The sequence below is a fragment of the Monodelphis domestica genome, chromosome 1 (genome assembly GCF_027887165.1).
Source record: "Monodelphis domestica isolate mMonDom1 chromosome 1, mMonDom1.pri, whole genome shotgun sequence".
NCBI lineage: Eukaryota > Metazoa > Chordata > Mammalia > Didelphimorphia > Didelphidae > Monodelphis > Monodelphis domestica.
In genome coordinates, this window is record NC_077227.1 from 461,858,659 (window position 1) to 461,872,586 (window position 13,928).

The window sequence follows — 13,928 nt, forward strand, 5'->3', positions numbered from 1 at the left end:
ACTTCAGAATTTGCATACATTAGTCCTTAGCCTAATTCAACACATTTATTGAATACTTCCTTTTTGCAAAGCATTATGCTATGTGTTGGACATAGAAAAATATGACAGTCTGTTCCCTCAAGTGCCCTATTTGGGGTTGACAGATAGGGGATAGTGTTGTGTTGCATTAACACTTGCACAGATTAATAATATTAGTTAGGGGGCATCATGTTTCAGGAACAGGTATAACATGAGGTAGGGAGTGATGAGAGTAAGAGAAAACTTAAGATGGGAAAGAATGTGTGCATATTTAGCTGGGGTCACAGATCAGGGAAGGTGGCACCTGAGCTAAGTTTTGAAAAAGAGGAAGGCTTCTGAAACACTGAGATAGGGACAGTGCATTTTCCTGGTAATCTTTGCCAATGCATGAAGATGAGACAGCTTGTTACATTTTGGGGATAGGTAGTGATCCAGTTTGGCCAGAACATATTGTACAGAAAAGGAAATAATATAGAATAACGCTCAAAAAGGAGGTTTAGACCACATTGTGCAGGACTGTAAATGGCAGCATCATATGGAGATTGCTTTTATCTTAAGAAAATAGGGAACTTCTAAAGATTTTTTGAACAAGAGACTGACATGGTCAGATCTTTGCCCTAGGAAAGTTATTTGGCAACTTGTATGATGGATATTATAGAAGAAGACAAAAGCTAAAGACAGGGAGATCAATTAGAATGCTGTTAGAATAGTCCTAGCAAGAGAGAATTAAGTCCTGAACAAGAGTGGTAACTGTGAATAAAAGGAAGTAGGTGCAAAGAGTATTGTAAAGGGAGACTTGACAGGACTTGGCAACTGCTTAATGTGAGGAAGTCTAGTCAGTAAACATTTTTTCCTCTATTCACTTTGAACTAATTTTGAATTCCAAATTCCTTCCCTTTTACCCCTCCCACACACACTGAGAAAACAAACAATAGGATATCATTTATATGTGTGAAGTCATGCAAAATATTTTCCTATTTGCTGTTTCAAAAAAATTTGTTTTAAGGGCTTATTCTATTCTAAGCATTGTGACAGATTTTGAAGATACAAAGAAATACAGGGCTCTCTCTGGACACTGTTCTTAAAAGACACTTAGATTCAATTGGGAGAATCAACATTCAAATAATTATGAATGTACCAGATATGCAAATGTGTATAGAAAAGGCTATCTTAGAAGGGGGCCAAGGGTTGAGGGGCAGGGCCACGAAAGACTTCCTGTAGAAGAAAGAATATGAACCACATATTGAGGAAAGCCAGGAGTAGGTAGTTCAGTATAGGGAATAGTCAGTTTTAAAGCATGTTCTCAGCAGGTAGGAGTCAGAAGTGAAAAACAGCAAGTCTTGTGATATATATAGCTTGTCAGCTAAATGTATGATGGATAGGAGTGAGGTTGGACTTGAATTGAAATGAGACTACTTTGAAGACTATTTCAGTAGTCCAGGGCAGAGATAATCAGTGCCCATTATAGGGTGAAAATATTGGAGAGAAAGGAATGTCAACAAAACATGTGAAGGTAAAAGTGATGAGATTTGACAATAGATAGGATGTGTGAGTTGAATGCTAGTGAGGGCTCCCTGATAGTACCAAGGTCATGAATCTAGGTGACTGGGAAAATAGTGGTGCCCTTAACAGTAACATTGAAATGGGGAAGAAGAAAGGGTTTGAGGGGAAAGAAAATTCTATTTTGGACATGTTGTTTTTGAGATGGCTACAGGACATCTAGTTTGATATATATTCAAGAAGCAGCTGTTACAGAGCTGAGAGATTGGGGCCTACTATCTATATATAATATCTGATATGAATAGTGATGATAATTGAGCCCATGGGAACTGACAAAATCACCAAATGAAACAGTAGAGTGGGAAAAGGGAAATAGGTCAAGGACAAAGCCTTGGGAGATATTCATGGTTAGTGGGTACAACTTGGACAAAGGAGCAGTCAGATAGGTTGGAGGAGAACTGTGAAAGAGAATTATCACAAAAACCCTGAGAATATAAGTGGTAGTATAGTTTAACTGAATTCACTAAGAAATTGAGATAGGGAAGGGAGGAGAGAACTGCAGAGTAGAGGAATTAGCCATCACATTGAGGACAAAGAACAAGGTTAGGAGTTATAAGGTAGAAGAAAGATGTTCAGATAAAGGAATTTTTAAGAGTTCATGAACATCAACTCCCATTGCCTGGCCCTCTTCTGCCTTAGAACCAATATACAGTATTGATTCTAAGATGCAAGGTAAGAGTTTAAAAAAAAAAAAGAGTTCATATACGTAGAAGTGGAACACTAGTGGGTCATGTTAAGAAAGAATAGGAGTTGTGTGGTAAAGGTAAGGTCTGTGAGCCAGCCAGTGACCTCATTGAGGAAGGACATTGAATGTTGTTGAGATCCAATGGATAACTGTCATCAAGATCTGTATTGGGGGGGATTTTGATAGCAAAATTCTCAAAAGGGGGAGAAATTTCTGAGTCATGGGGGTAAAGGGAGAGTTTGTAATTTGCAGTGGATAGCAAGGAATATTCCTACTCCACCACCAGAATCCATTGGGTTAGAGGATCTGAGTGAAAGAAGAGGAGGGGAGAATTAAATTTTGACCCTGGGTGACTGGGAGCATGATCTGTAAGGCTCAATCTTCTTGTTTCTGGCTTTTCCTTATCTTCAGTGCTTTTGCTTATCCTGTTTTCCCAGACAGTCACTGATCCTTTATCTAAGTTCATACTTAATTCATCTTTTATGTCCTCCAGCACCTAATACAAGATCTTACCTATAGTTAGAGCTCAACAATCTTTTCTAAGTTTTGAATACATGTATTAAATGTCTACTCTTTGCAGGTATAATGGCAGAATTCAAAGATATTGAAAACAGACTCTGCCCTTAATAAACTTACAATCTAGTTGGTAATATGATATATGACATTTATATAAAAGGCTACCTAATTACCAAGTCAGTGGTGCAAATGAGACTTTCTATAATTATATTCAGAAGATAGCAAAGTAGGTATGGGGTATTTTAGGGAAGACTGTGTTTGACTGATCTGATTAAAAAATTGAAAGAGGAATTAGACTGCTTTCCACCTTACTGAGGTGGTTGCAGATGACCAAAGTTTCCATCTCTATCTGCAGGTATATAGTTTCCTGGATAAAATGTCTTTCTACAATGAGCTTTATAAACATAAGCCCCATGATGTGCTCTCACATGAAGATGGGACCCTCTGGCGGAGGCAGACACCAAAACTCCTTTACCCTCTTGGTAAGAAAAAGGCAGGCTTCATTTTTTTTTACCTTAATCAGATACTTTTGAAAGTCTAGAGAGGTTAGAAGCTCTTAGCTGATTAATATTTTAATTTATTTTTATTTGGTCAATTTCAAACATTATTCCTTGGTTATAAAAATCATATTCTATTCCTCCCTCCCCTCACCCTTCCCATAGCTGATGCGCAGTTCCACTGGGTATTACATGTGACTTTGATCAGAACCTATTTCCATGTTGTTGATATTTGCACTGGGATGATCATTTAGGGTCTATATCCCTAGTCATATCCCCCTCAACCTATGTAATCAAGCAGTTGTTTTTCTTCAGTGTTTCTACACCCACAGTTTTTCCTCTGAATGTGGATAGTGTTCTTTCTCATAGATTCCTCCAAGTTGTTCAGGATCACTGCATTGCCACTAATGGAGAAGTCCATTACATTCAATTGTGCCACAGTGTATCAGTCTCTGTGTGCAATGTTCTCCTGGTTCCGCTCCTTTCACTCTGCATCAATTCCTGGAGGTTGTTGCAGTTCCCATGGAATTCCTCCACTTTATTATTCCTTTGAGCACAATAGTATTTCATCACCAACATATACCACAATTTGTTCAGCCATTCCCCAATAGAAGGGCATCCCCTCATTTTCCAATTTTTTGCCACAAAGAGCACAGCTATGAATATTCTTGTACAAGTCTTTTTCCTTATTATCTCTTTGGGGTACAAACCCAGCAGTGCTATGGCTGGATCAAAGGGCAGACAGTCTTTTAGCCACCCTTTGGGCATAGTTCCAAATTGCCCTCCAGTCTTAGCTGATTTTATAGTGGTTTCTTACTTAATTTTATGATGGTCTCTCTGAATAAGTCCTATTTAGACATCTTCATAATTTATATTTAATGGAAAGGTTCCTTCTAAAGGGACTTCTTTAAACCAATTATTTTCTGCTTTCATGTATTCCTACCTCTCAGTCCTGTGAGGAAAACATTCAGCAAACATTAAAGTAAGGCACGAACACAAGGTTGCCATTATTGTGAAGTTATGATGATGCCTGGGAAATAACCATTTTTAAACACAAAGCATTGTGTGACTACAGACCCGCGAAGCTGGAAGATCAGCCTGGGAATTCTAATCCTCAAGTTTTTGCTGACTGACTTTGGAACTTTGGGAATCCAAGTCGCTTAGCTGCTGTTTTGTTTTCTCTGTCATTAAAACGGAAGGAAGACCTCTAAACTCTCTCAGAGATTGTTGGGAAGAGTACTTCTCCCAGAGTAGTAGAAAATGTTTTACGGAAGCAGTATGGGATGGGAAAAACATTGAACATGAAGTGGTTCTCAGCTTCATGACTAAACATCTGGGCAAATTACTTGATGTTTCTGAACCTGTTGCCTCAGCTGTAAAATGGGGATAATATATTTATATTTACCTTCCTAATGGTGATATTGTGAAGGAAATGCTTTGTAACCTATATACCCACATATAAGGTGGCTCAGTGGATAGAGTCAGGCTTGGTGACATGAGATCTTGGGTTCAAATGTGACCTCAGACACTTCCTTGCTGTGTGACTCTGGATAAGTCCCTTAACCTCAATTGCCTAGGCCTTACTGCTCTTCAGCCTTGGAATCAACACTTAGTATCAGTTCCAAGCAGAAGGTAAGGGTTTCAAAAAGAAGAAGAAAAAGAATGGAGATATAATGAGTTATCTTGCTTTTGAGTGGCCAGGAATTAGCGTGGTTTTTCTTCCTTCTTCATTCCTGCCATAGGGGGTCAGACCAATCTTCGTATACCTCAGGGCACAGTGGGTCAGGTAATGCTGGATGACCGGGCATATCTAGTACGATGGGAATACTCCTACAGCAGTTGGACTCTGTTCACTTGTGAGATTGAAATGCTACTGCATGTTGTATCCACAGCAGGTAAGAACAACTTGGGAGTCAGTCATAATGGGAGAGGGAAGTGAATAAACAGGAAGGTAGAACTTGGGACCATCAAGGGATTGTCTTGCTGATTTGCTTCACATAGGATTGGTCAATGATCCAAAAGGAGTTAGTTTCAAGCCCACAAACTACCTTTCCCCTCAGATGTGATTCAGCACTGCCAGCGGGTCAAACCTGTCATTGACCTGGTTCACAAGGTCATCAGCACTGATTTGTCCATAGCTGACTGTCTCCTGCCAATCACTTCACGCATCTACATGTTGTTGCAGAGGTAAGTTACTGATGAACAGTCTCCTAGTTATATGAAAACATTTGAAGCCTAGTTTTCCTGCTCTGAGTAATTACTCTCAAACATGTTGGGGTTTCTAGGAACTAGGACAACACATTCATTGGTCCAAAGCCAGTTTACTCAGTGGGTGGCATTGGTATAGCTACTCTTCTTCCAGTAGAGGGCTTTCCTGTTTAGCCTAACTGAGAAGAGAAACTTGGAAGGAGAAGAATTGGAAATAATATTTGTCATGGAACAAATAGTATTACTACTTTTACGGAGTGCAGTACTTTCAGGAAATTCCAGGGCCTGATTTTCTTTCCTCAACTAGGTTAACAACTGTGATCTCTCCTCCTGTGGATGTCATTGCTTCCTGTGTCAATTGTTTGACTGTATTAGCTGCCCGGAATCCAGCTAAGGTGAAAATCCATTTTCCTAGCACTTGAAGATTATGGAATACTGTGATAAAGGATGGAAAGGTATAAACCTTTCCATCCTTTATCACAGTATGCACAGATGGAGCAAAAAGGAAATATTTAGCTTCTCTCTTTCCTTCATAGGTTTGGACTGATCTTCGCCATACAGGGTTTCTGCCATTCGTAGCCCATCCAGTCTCCAATATGAGTCAGATGATTAGGTGAGCCAACTCTTAGCTGGGGGGGATGGGTGGGGAAAATCTGTTAAGAGACCTAGAGCATCCTCATTAATAATTAGAATGAATGAATAATTCCTCTTTATCTACCTGCTTCCTGCTGCCACTTGCCCATTCATCTTCCATTTTGGATGCAAGAGGTGACAAGGAAAGAAGGGCTGGTTTAAAGAGGGGACAAGGTGGGGAGGCTATTGCTTATGGCTCTTTTTCCACCAGAAAGCCTTGTTGAAGAACATGTTTGGCATCCAGCAGCACTTACTCTAAAGTGTGTGGGTGTTTACTTTCTAATCTAGAGAATCCGTGTATCCTGGGTCCTGGAATTTGACCCACTGTTCTTAAAATGCAAAATGGCCAAATCATTGTTCCTATTCCTCAGGAGTTTCAATGAGCCCAGCAGCCCTCAACTCATAGAACAGTAGGATCCATCTTTTCTGCTCATTTTTACCTTACTCTTCTTTATAATTTAAGCATGTTTATACTGCATGTTTTTAGGCATGAGAATGTATCCTTTACTGAAAACCCTTTTGAATGAAATGTATTTTATTTTATGTCCACTAAGCATAAAACAGGCCATTTTGTAGAGTTCTCGCACAGCTGTTATACTTAGGCTTCCTGAGAGGTAACTGGAATGCTCTATGAAAAATTTGGTGCTTCCCTGGGAATGCAAGAATTGTGTTTTGGGTTTCATGCTGCTTCTCTCTCCTTTATCAGTGCTGAGGGAATGAATGCAGGGGGTTATGGAAATCTCTTGATGAATAGTGAGCAGCCACAAGGTGAATATGGAGTCACTATTGCCTTCTTGCGCTTAATCACCACTCTTGTCAAGGTAAGTTCTTGTCATTTATGGTTCTGAAGCATTTATCCTACAAGAAGCATTTACCCTACAAGATTCTGTTTCCTTGAATTATGTTTGGTAGTGGCAGTACAGGGAGTTTAAGCTGTGAGATCTCCCTTGTGTAAACATGACTACAGAATGTTCAAGGGAGAAATCATATATTCTTTTTTTGGGAAAATTTTTTATTTAATTAATTAATTTAGAGTATTTTTTCTATGGTTACAAGATTCATGTTTTTTTCTCTCCCCTCCCTTCACCCCCCTTCCAAAGCCAACACACAATTTCACTGGGTTTTACATGTGTCATTGATTAAGACCTATTTCCATATTATTGATATTTGCACTCAGGTGATCATTTAGAGTCTACATCCCCAAAGATATTCCCATTTAACCGTGTGATCAAGCAGTTTGTCTTGTTTCTACTACAATTTTTCCTCTGAATGTGGATAGTGTTCTTTCTCATAAGTCCCTCAGAATTGTCCTGGATCATTGCATTGCTGCTAGTAGAGAAGTCCATTAGTCCATTACATTCAATTGTGCCACAGTGTATCTGTCTCTGTGTACAATGTTGTCCTGGATCTGCTCCTTTCACTCTGCATCAATTCTTGGAGGTATTTCCAGTTCCCATGGAATTCCTCCAGTTCATCATTCCTTTGAGCACAATAGTATTCCATCACTAACATATACCACAATTTGTTCAGCCATTCCCCAATAGAAGGGCATCCCCTCATTTTCCCTTTTTTTTTGCCACCACAAAGAGTGCAGCTATGAATATTTTTGTATAAATCTTTTTCCTTATGATCTCTTTTGGGTATAAACCCAGTATTGCTATGTTTGGATCAAAGGGCAGGCAGTCCATATATTCTTCAATGCTGAAAATAACTTCTTTTCTTCCCTATTAGTTTGTCTCCTCCCTAATGCTGACACTGTTTGGTTAGGTGCTTATGCCTCCTGGTTTGCTTTCCCAAATGAATAAGGGCCTCATATGGACTGTTCATTTGACTTAAAGGCTTAACAAACTGTTTGTTTGACTTAAGGGCTTAACAAATATTATTTCTCTTATCAGTATCCTCTGGCTTCCTGCTTCTATATGATGCAAAGGCATTACCTTAATTCTATTTGGGCTTTGACTCTTGGCAGTTTATTCTGCAGTAATTGAAAGGCTTCATAGCAATAGACCTCATGAAATGGTTTCCTATAGGGTCAGCTTGGTAGCACCCAGAGCCAAGGGCTGGCCCCTTGCATCATGTTTGTGCTGAAGGAGATGCTTCCCAGCTATCACAAGTGGCGTTACAATGTCCATGGAGTGAGAGAACAAATTGGTAAGGATATACCTAAAAGAGAACATGTGGGGATTTGAGGGCTCAATAAAGGTGTGATTACTATTTCTCTGATGATTTTCCTTTCCTGTGGTATGTTAAGTCCCGCAGCATAAGATTTTATAACAGTTTTCTGGATTGTGTTCCCCATCATCTTGACTTAGATTCTTTCTTTTCTTTCTGATTTCAGGCTGCCTGATACTTGAACTGATCCATGCAATTTTGAATCTGTGCCATGAATCAGACATTCATAGCAGGTGAGATGGGAAAGAGTTGATGGGGTTTGAAAGTTTAGATTCTATTTCTTGTGCCAGCAGCCACTCCAGCAAACCTTGGAAAGAAAAGTAAAAGCCTAATGGGCAAAGCTAGCATATCTTCTTTTCTGGAGGAGCAGTAGACTGTATGTGTGGCCTAGGCTACTTGTCACTTGATTGAAAAAACTTTCAGTGGTACATTTCCCTACAAATTTAATGTGGATTTGCTTTTCGTGTGCTATCTGCATTTGGAGATCAAAGGACAAAACAGGCCAGATTGCTTGTTAAAAGTCTTTGACTATCTAGAAAAGGCTCCTTATTGCTCTATAAATGGAGTCTGGCAAGTTATGCTTTTCTAACCTTGCTCTTATGATCCAAAGATGTATTTTCTGGCTTTTGAGGGACTCAGAACTGTCTTGTTTTTTTAGCCATTCTCCCAGCCTACAGTCTCTCTGTATCTGTAGTCTGGCCAACACTGAAGCTGGTCAAGCAGTCATCAACATCATGGGCATTGGTGTGGATACCATTGACATGGTAATGGCAGCTCAGCCCAGAAGGTAAGTTCCATTTCCCACCAGCAGGATAGGACTTTCCAATTTCTTATCAGATGGATTTTAATGGTTTTTCTTGAGGTGAACAGAAGATGCTAACCTCTGTGCTAACAAATGGTATCCCTTTCCCTGTCTTTCTGTATGTTATACTCCTGGCTACAGACAGATCTATAGCATATGTATTAGCCAAGAGAAAAAGTTTTCTCTGTGGTATTTGTATTGTCATTACTGATCCCATATCTCCCGGTTATTCTAATTTAAATTTGCCTAGAATGTGGTCTACAAGAAGGTTTTTTCCCTTCTTTTTTACAAACTATTTCTATTTTGAGTTCTAAATTCTTTCCCTCCAGCCTCTGCCCCACCCATTGAAGAGACAAACAATATGATACTCCTTTATACATGTGAAGACTTTCACTTTCTGCTCTCCGAATAGATAACTTGATTGCAGCCCCAATTTGATTGTTGTGAATTATAGTAGGGTTCTGCTTCAAGCTATAGTCATGCTATTCTTATTCAGAAATAATTGCTCATACAGTATGCTTCTCTACATGGTATTATTTCATTGCGTGTGTGTGGCAGTGGGTGGTATGTTACTGTATGATTACACTTTACCTCTAGACTGTTACATAACTGATGATAATAACTCATGTTTCTCTAACACTTTAAAGTATGCAGAATAATTTATATTCATTATATCATTTGAGCTAAGGGAGTTTGCTACTTTAGTCTTGAGTTTGGCCTGGGTTGTCTGCCAGAAGTTATAGTAGTCTTAGACCACTGTCAGGCCCTTCAGTTGAAAGATCACATATGATGAGAATAACAATTGGATGAATCAACTTGAGTTTTCATTTGGTTTTTCAGTGATGGGACAGAAGGCCAGGGACAAGGTCAACTACTTATCAAGACAGTGAAACTGGCTTTCTCAGTGACCAACAACGTTATTAGACTGAAACCTCCTTCCAATGTGGTGTCTCCCCTGGAACAGGCTCTCACTCAACATGGTAAGTACCTCTCTCATGATCAGCATTAGGTCTATATATAGTGTAGGGTTTTATGCAGGGTTTAGCAGAAAACTTTTCCTAATTGGTTCCATGTTGAGACTAGTAGTTCTTCAGCCACTACTTGTGGAAACCATGTGGTAATCTGGCTATCATTCAACTGAGAGATAAATTCTAATGACTTAAATCTTACCATCTTAGGTAGATCTTGTCCTCAGTTTCCTCATCTTCACAACAAAGAAGCTAAGCTAGCTAATTTCTTTGATTCCTTTGAACCTTAAAATTCTTTCATTCTCTGGTGCTTTCAGTCTGCTTCGCTGCCCACCCTTGCCTGCCTTCCGTCATGCTCAATGCCAGCTGCACTGCTGTCACTCGCCTTGCTGGAGCCACCTCCTGGGGCCCAGCTGCCAGTCTCCGCCATCCTGGAATGGTCTTAGTCATGAGCCTTTTCGAATTATTTCAAGGCGAGACTATGCATCAGAAACAATTAAGGGGGCAGTTATTGGTATTGACTTGGGGACAACTAACTCCTGCATAGTAGTAATGGAGGGGAAACAAGCAAAAGTGTTGGAGAATGCTGAAGGTGCCAGAACCACTCCCTCTCTTAAGAGTAGCCTTCACAGCAAACAAAGAGCGCATTGTTGGCATGCCAGCTAAACGACAAGCTGTCACCAACCCACACAACATGTTCTATGCCACCAAGCACCTCATTGGTCATCGATTTGATGAGCCTGAAGTGCAAAAAGACATTAAAAATGTTCCTTTCAAAATTATCCATTCCTCCAATGGTGATGCCTGGGTAGAAGCCCATGGGAAGCTATATTCCCCAAGTCAGATAGGTGCATTTGTTTTGATGAAGATGAAGGAGACTACAGAATACTATCTAGGACATTCAGCAAAAAATGCTGTTATCACTGTGCCTGCTTATTTCAATGATTCTCAGGGACAGGCCACCAAAGATGCTGGACAAATATCTGGCCTAAATGTACTTCGAGTGATTAATGAGCCTACAGCTGCTGCCTTGGCTTATGGATTAGACAAATCTGAAGACAGGGGGGCAGCTGGGTGGCTCAATGGATTGAGAGCCAGGCCTAGAGACTGGAGGTCCTAGGTTCAAATTTGACCTCAGACACTTCCCAGCTGTGTGACCCTGGGCAAGTCACTTGACCCCCTTGCCTAGCCCTTACCACTCTTCTGCCTTGGAGCCAATACACAGTATTGACTCCAAGATGGAAGGTAAGGGTTTAAAAAAAAAAATCTGAAGACAAAGTCATTGCTGTGTATGATTTAGGTAGTGGAACTTTTGATATTTCTATCCTGGAAATTCAGAAAGGTGTATTTGAGATGAAATCTACCAATGAAGATACTTTTCTAGGTGGTGAAGACTTAGACCAGGCCTTCCTCCAGCACATTGTAAAGGAGTTCAAGAGAGAGACAGGACGTGGCCTTACCAAAGACAATATGGTTCTTCAACGAGTACTGGAAGCTTCTGAGAAGACCAAGTGTGAGCTTTCTTCTTCTGTGCAGACTGATATCAACTTACCTTATCTGATCTGAAGATCAGAAAGAAGGGAAGCAATAATGTCACCAGTTGATATGGATGCTTCTGGGCCCAAGCACTTGAACATGAAGTTAACTTGAGCTCATTTTGAGGGGATCATCACTGATCTCATCAGGAGGACTATTTCCCCATGCCAGAAGGCCATGCAAGATGCTGAAGTCAGCAAGAGTGACATTGGAGAAGTCATTCTAGTTGGTAGCATGAGCAGAATGCCCAAGGTTCAGCAGACAGTACAGGAACTCTTTGGCCGGGCCCCTAGTAAAGCTGTCAATTCTGACGAAGCTGTGGCTATTAGAGCTGCCATTCAAGGAGGTGTATTAGATGTCACAGATGTGCTGCTTCTGGATGTTACTCCCCTTTCTCTGGGCATTGAAACATTAGGAGGTGTCTTCACCAAACTAATCAATAGCAACACAACTATTCCAACCAAGAAGAGCCACGTGTTTTCTACAGTTGCTGATGGTCAAACACAGGTAGAAATTAAAGTGTACCAGAGGGAAAGAGAGATGGCAACAGACAATAAACTTCTTGGCCAGTTTACTTTGATGGAATTCCACCAGCTCCACGTGAAGTTCCATAGATTGAAGTCACATTTGACATTGATGCTAATTAAATTGTACGTGTTTCTGCAAAGGATAAAAGCACAGGACGGGAACAACAAATTGTGATCCAGTCTTCTGGTGGATTAAGCAAAGATGACATTGAAAATATGGTTACGAACACAGAGAAGTATGCTGAGGAAGACAGGAGAAAGAAAGAACGTGTAGAAGCTGTCAATATGGTAGAAGGAATTATTCATGATACTGAAACAAAGATGGAAGAATTCAAAGACCAACTTCTAGCAGATAAATGTAACAAACGTAAAGATGAAATCTCTAAAATGAGAGAGCTCTTAGCTCACAAAGATAGTGAAACAGGAGAAAACATCAGGCAGGCAGCATCTACTCTACAACAAGCATCATTAAAGCTCTTTGAAATGGCATATACAAAGATGGCCTCTGAGTGAGAAGGCTCTGGAAATTCTACTTCTGGGGAACAGAAGGAAGATCAGAAAGAAGGGAAGCAATAATGTCACCAGTTGATCTTGACTGGAGCATAAATCAGGAAAACATTTGTGAAGCTTAGGAACAGAGGGCATAAGACCTTCCTGAGCAGAAATGGGCAAACTTCAATCTTACTGTGTTTTTGTAGTATTCTGTCTATAATTTCCTTAATGTATAAGTTCTAGTGAGTGTATTAGCTAATTATCATTTGACAGGTAATTCAGATAATATGAAGTTCTAAATGTTAAAAAAAAAATTCTTTCATTCTCCAAAAGGCCAGTTTCTCTTTAGAGCCTTGCCATTCTAATTATTGTTACTGACCCATTAACTGGAAGACACCGTTCAACATATAATTTTATTGTGCAATATCAGATTTTCCAATATCTTGCTCTCATATCTTCATCCACTTACAATTAGCAAAAGATAAGATAATGTGGTTTCCTTGGATTTCTGTGGCACCTACATATTTTCGAATAGTTTACAGGTTATTTTTACCATTTTTGAGTAGTCATCTCTCTGTGGTCCCATGGATCAGATAACTTTTGAAATTTCTCTTTCTTCTTGTGTTTTTCTAGGTGCCCATGGGAACAATCTTATTGCTGTTTTGGCCAAATACATCTATCACAAACATGATCCTGCCTTGCCACGACTTGCCATCCAGCTGCTGAAACGCTTGGCAACGGTAAGATTCTTCTTTACAAGTTAATCTTGAAAATTGTGATTTTTCTTTACTTTGCTACCTTGGAACCATGTAAAACTTTACCTGAGGAGAAATAGCTATTAAAGGAGATGGTGAAGTTTATGCGGTTTGTAAAATGGTTTTCTCTGAATAGACCTCTCCTTGTACTGTAATTTTCTTTTGTAGCTTTCCTAAATTATTCTTTTTCCCTTTTTGCTCCTTCAAACAGTTGGCCCACCTTGGGACTCTGTGGGAGAACATTTGCTACATTGGCAGAGCAGTAAACCTTGGTGTTCCCACAGGTTGCCCCGATGTCCGTGTATGCCTGCCTGGGCAGTGATGCAGCTGCTATCCGGGATGCTTTTCTGACTAGGCTACAGAGCAAGATTGAGGATATGCGCATCAAGGTTATGATCCTAGAGTTTCTCACTGTTGCTGTGGAGACTCAACCTGGCCTCATTGAGCTTTTTTTGAACCTTGAAGTAAAGGATGGAAATGATGGTTCCAAAGTAAGTTCCTCTCCTAAAATGAATCTGGGCTGGCTGCAGGACCTAGAAGAAGTTCTCTATAGGAAGCC

At 40.0% G+C, this 13,928-nt stretch overlaps 1 protein-coding gene and 1 pseudogene across 3 annotated transcripts in view; both read left to right on the forward strand.

Moving 5' to 3' along the window:
• NUP188 (nucleoporin 188) overlaps positions 1-13,928 on the forward strand; it is a 48,610-nt gene that overhangs the window by 24,432 nt on the left and 10,250 nt on the right. For all 3 annotated transcript variants that reach the window (XM_001363725.4, XM_056822690.1, XM_056822693.1), the window contains exons 15-26: positions 3,135-3,261; positions 5,019-5,171; positions 5,337-5,463; positions 5,792-5,879; positions 6,021-6,097; positions 6,824-6,938; positions 8,148-8,268; positions 8,456-8,522; positions 8,948-9,076; positions 9,932-10,071; positions 13,248-13,354; positions 13,654-13,860. In XM_001363725.4, the coding sequence (XP_001363762.1) occupies positions 3,135-3,261; positions 5,019-5,171; positions 5,337-5,463; positions 5,792-5,879; positions 6,021-6,097; positions 6,824-6,938; positions 8,148-8,268; positions 8,456-8,522; positions 8,948-9,076; positions 9,932-10,071; positions 13,248-13,354; positions 13,654-13,860 (1,458 nt within the window). The remainder of the gene's footprint in view (positions 1-3,134; positions 3,262-5,018; positions 5,172-5,336; positions 5,464-5,791; positions 5,880-6,020; positions 6,098-6,823; positions 6,939-8,147; positions 8,269-8,455; positions 8,523-8,947; positions 9,077-9,931; positions 10,072-13,247; positions 13,355-13,653; positions 13,861-13,928) is intronic.
• LOC100618970 (stress-70 protein, mitochondrial-like) lies at positions 10,119-13,177 on the forward strand (annotated as a pseudogene).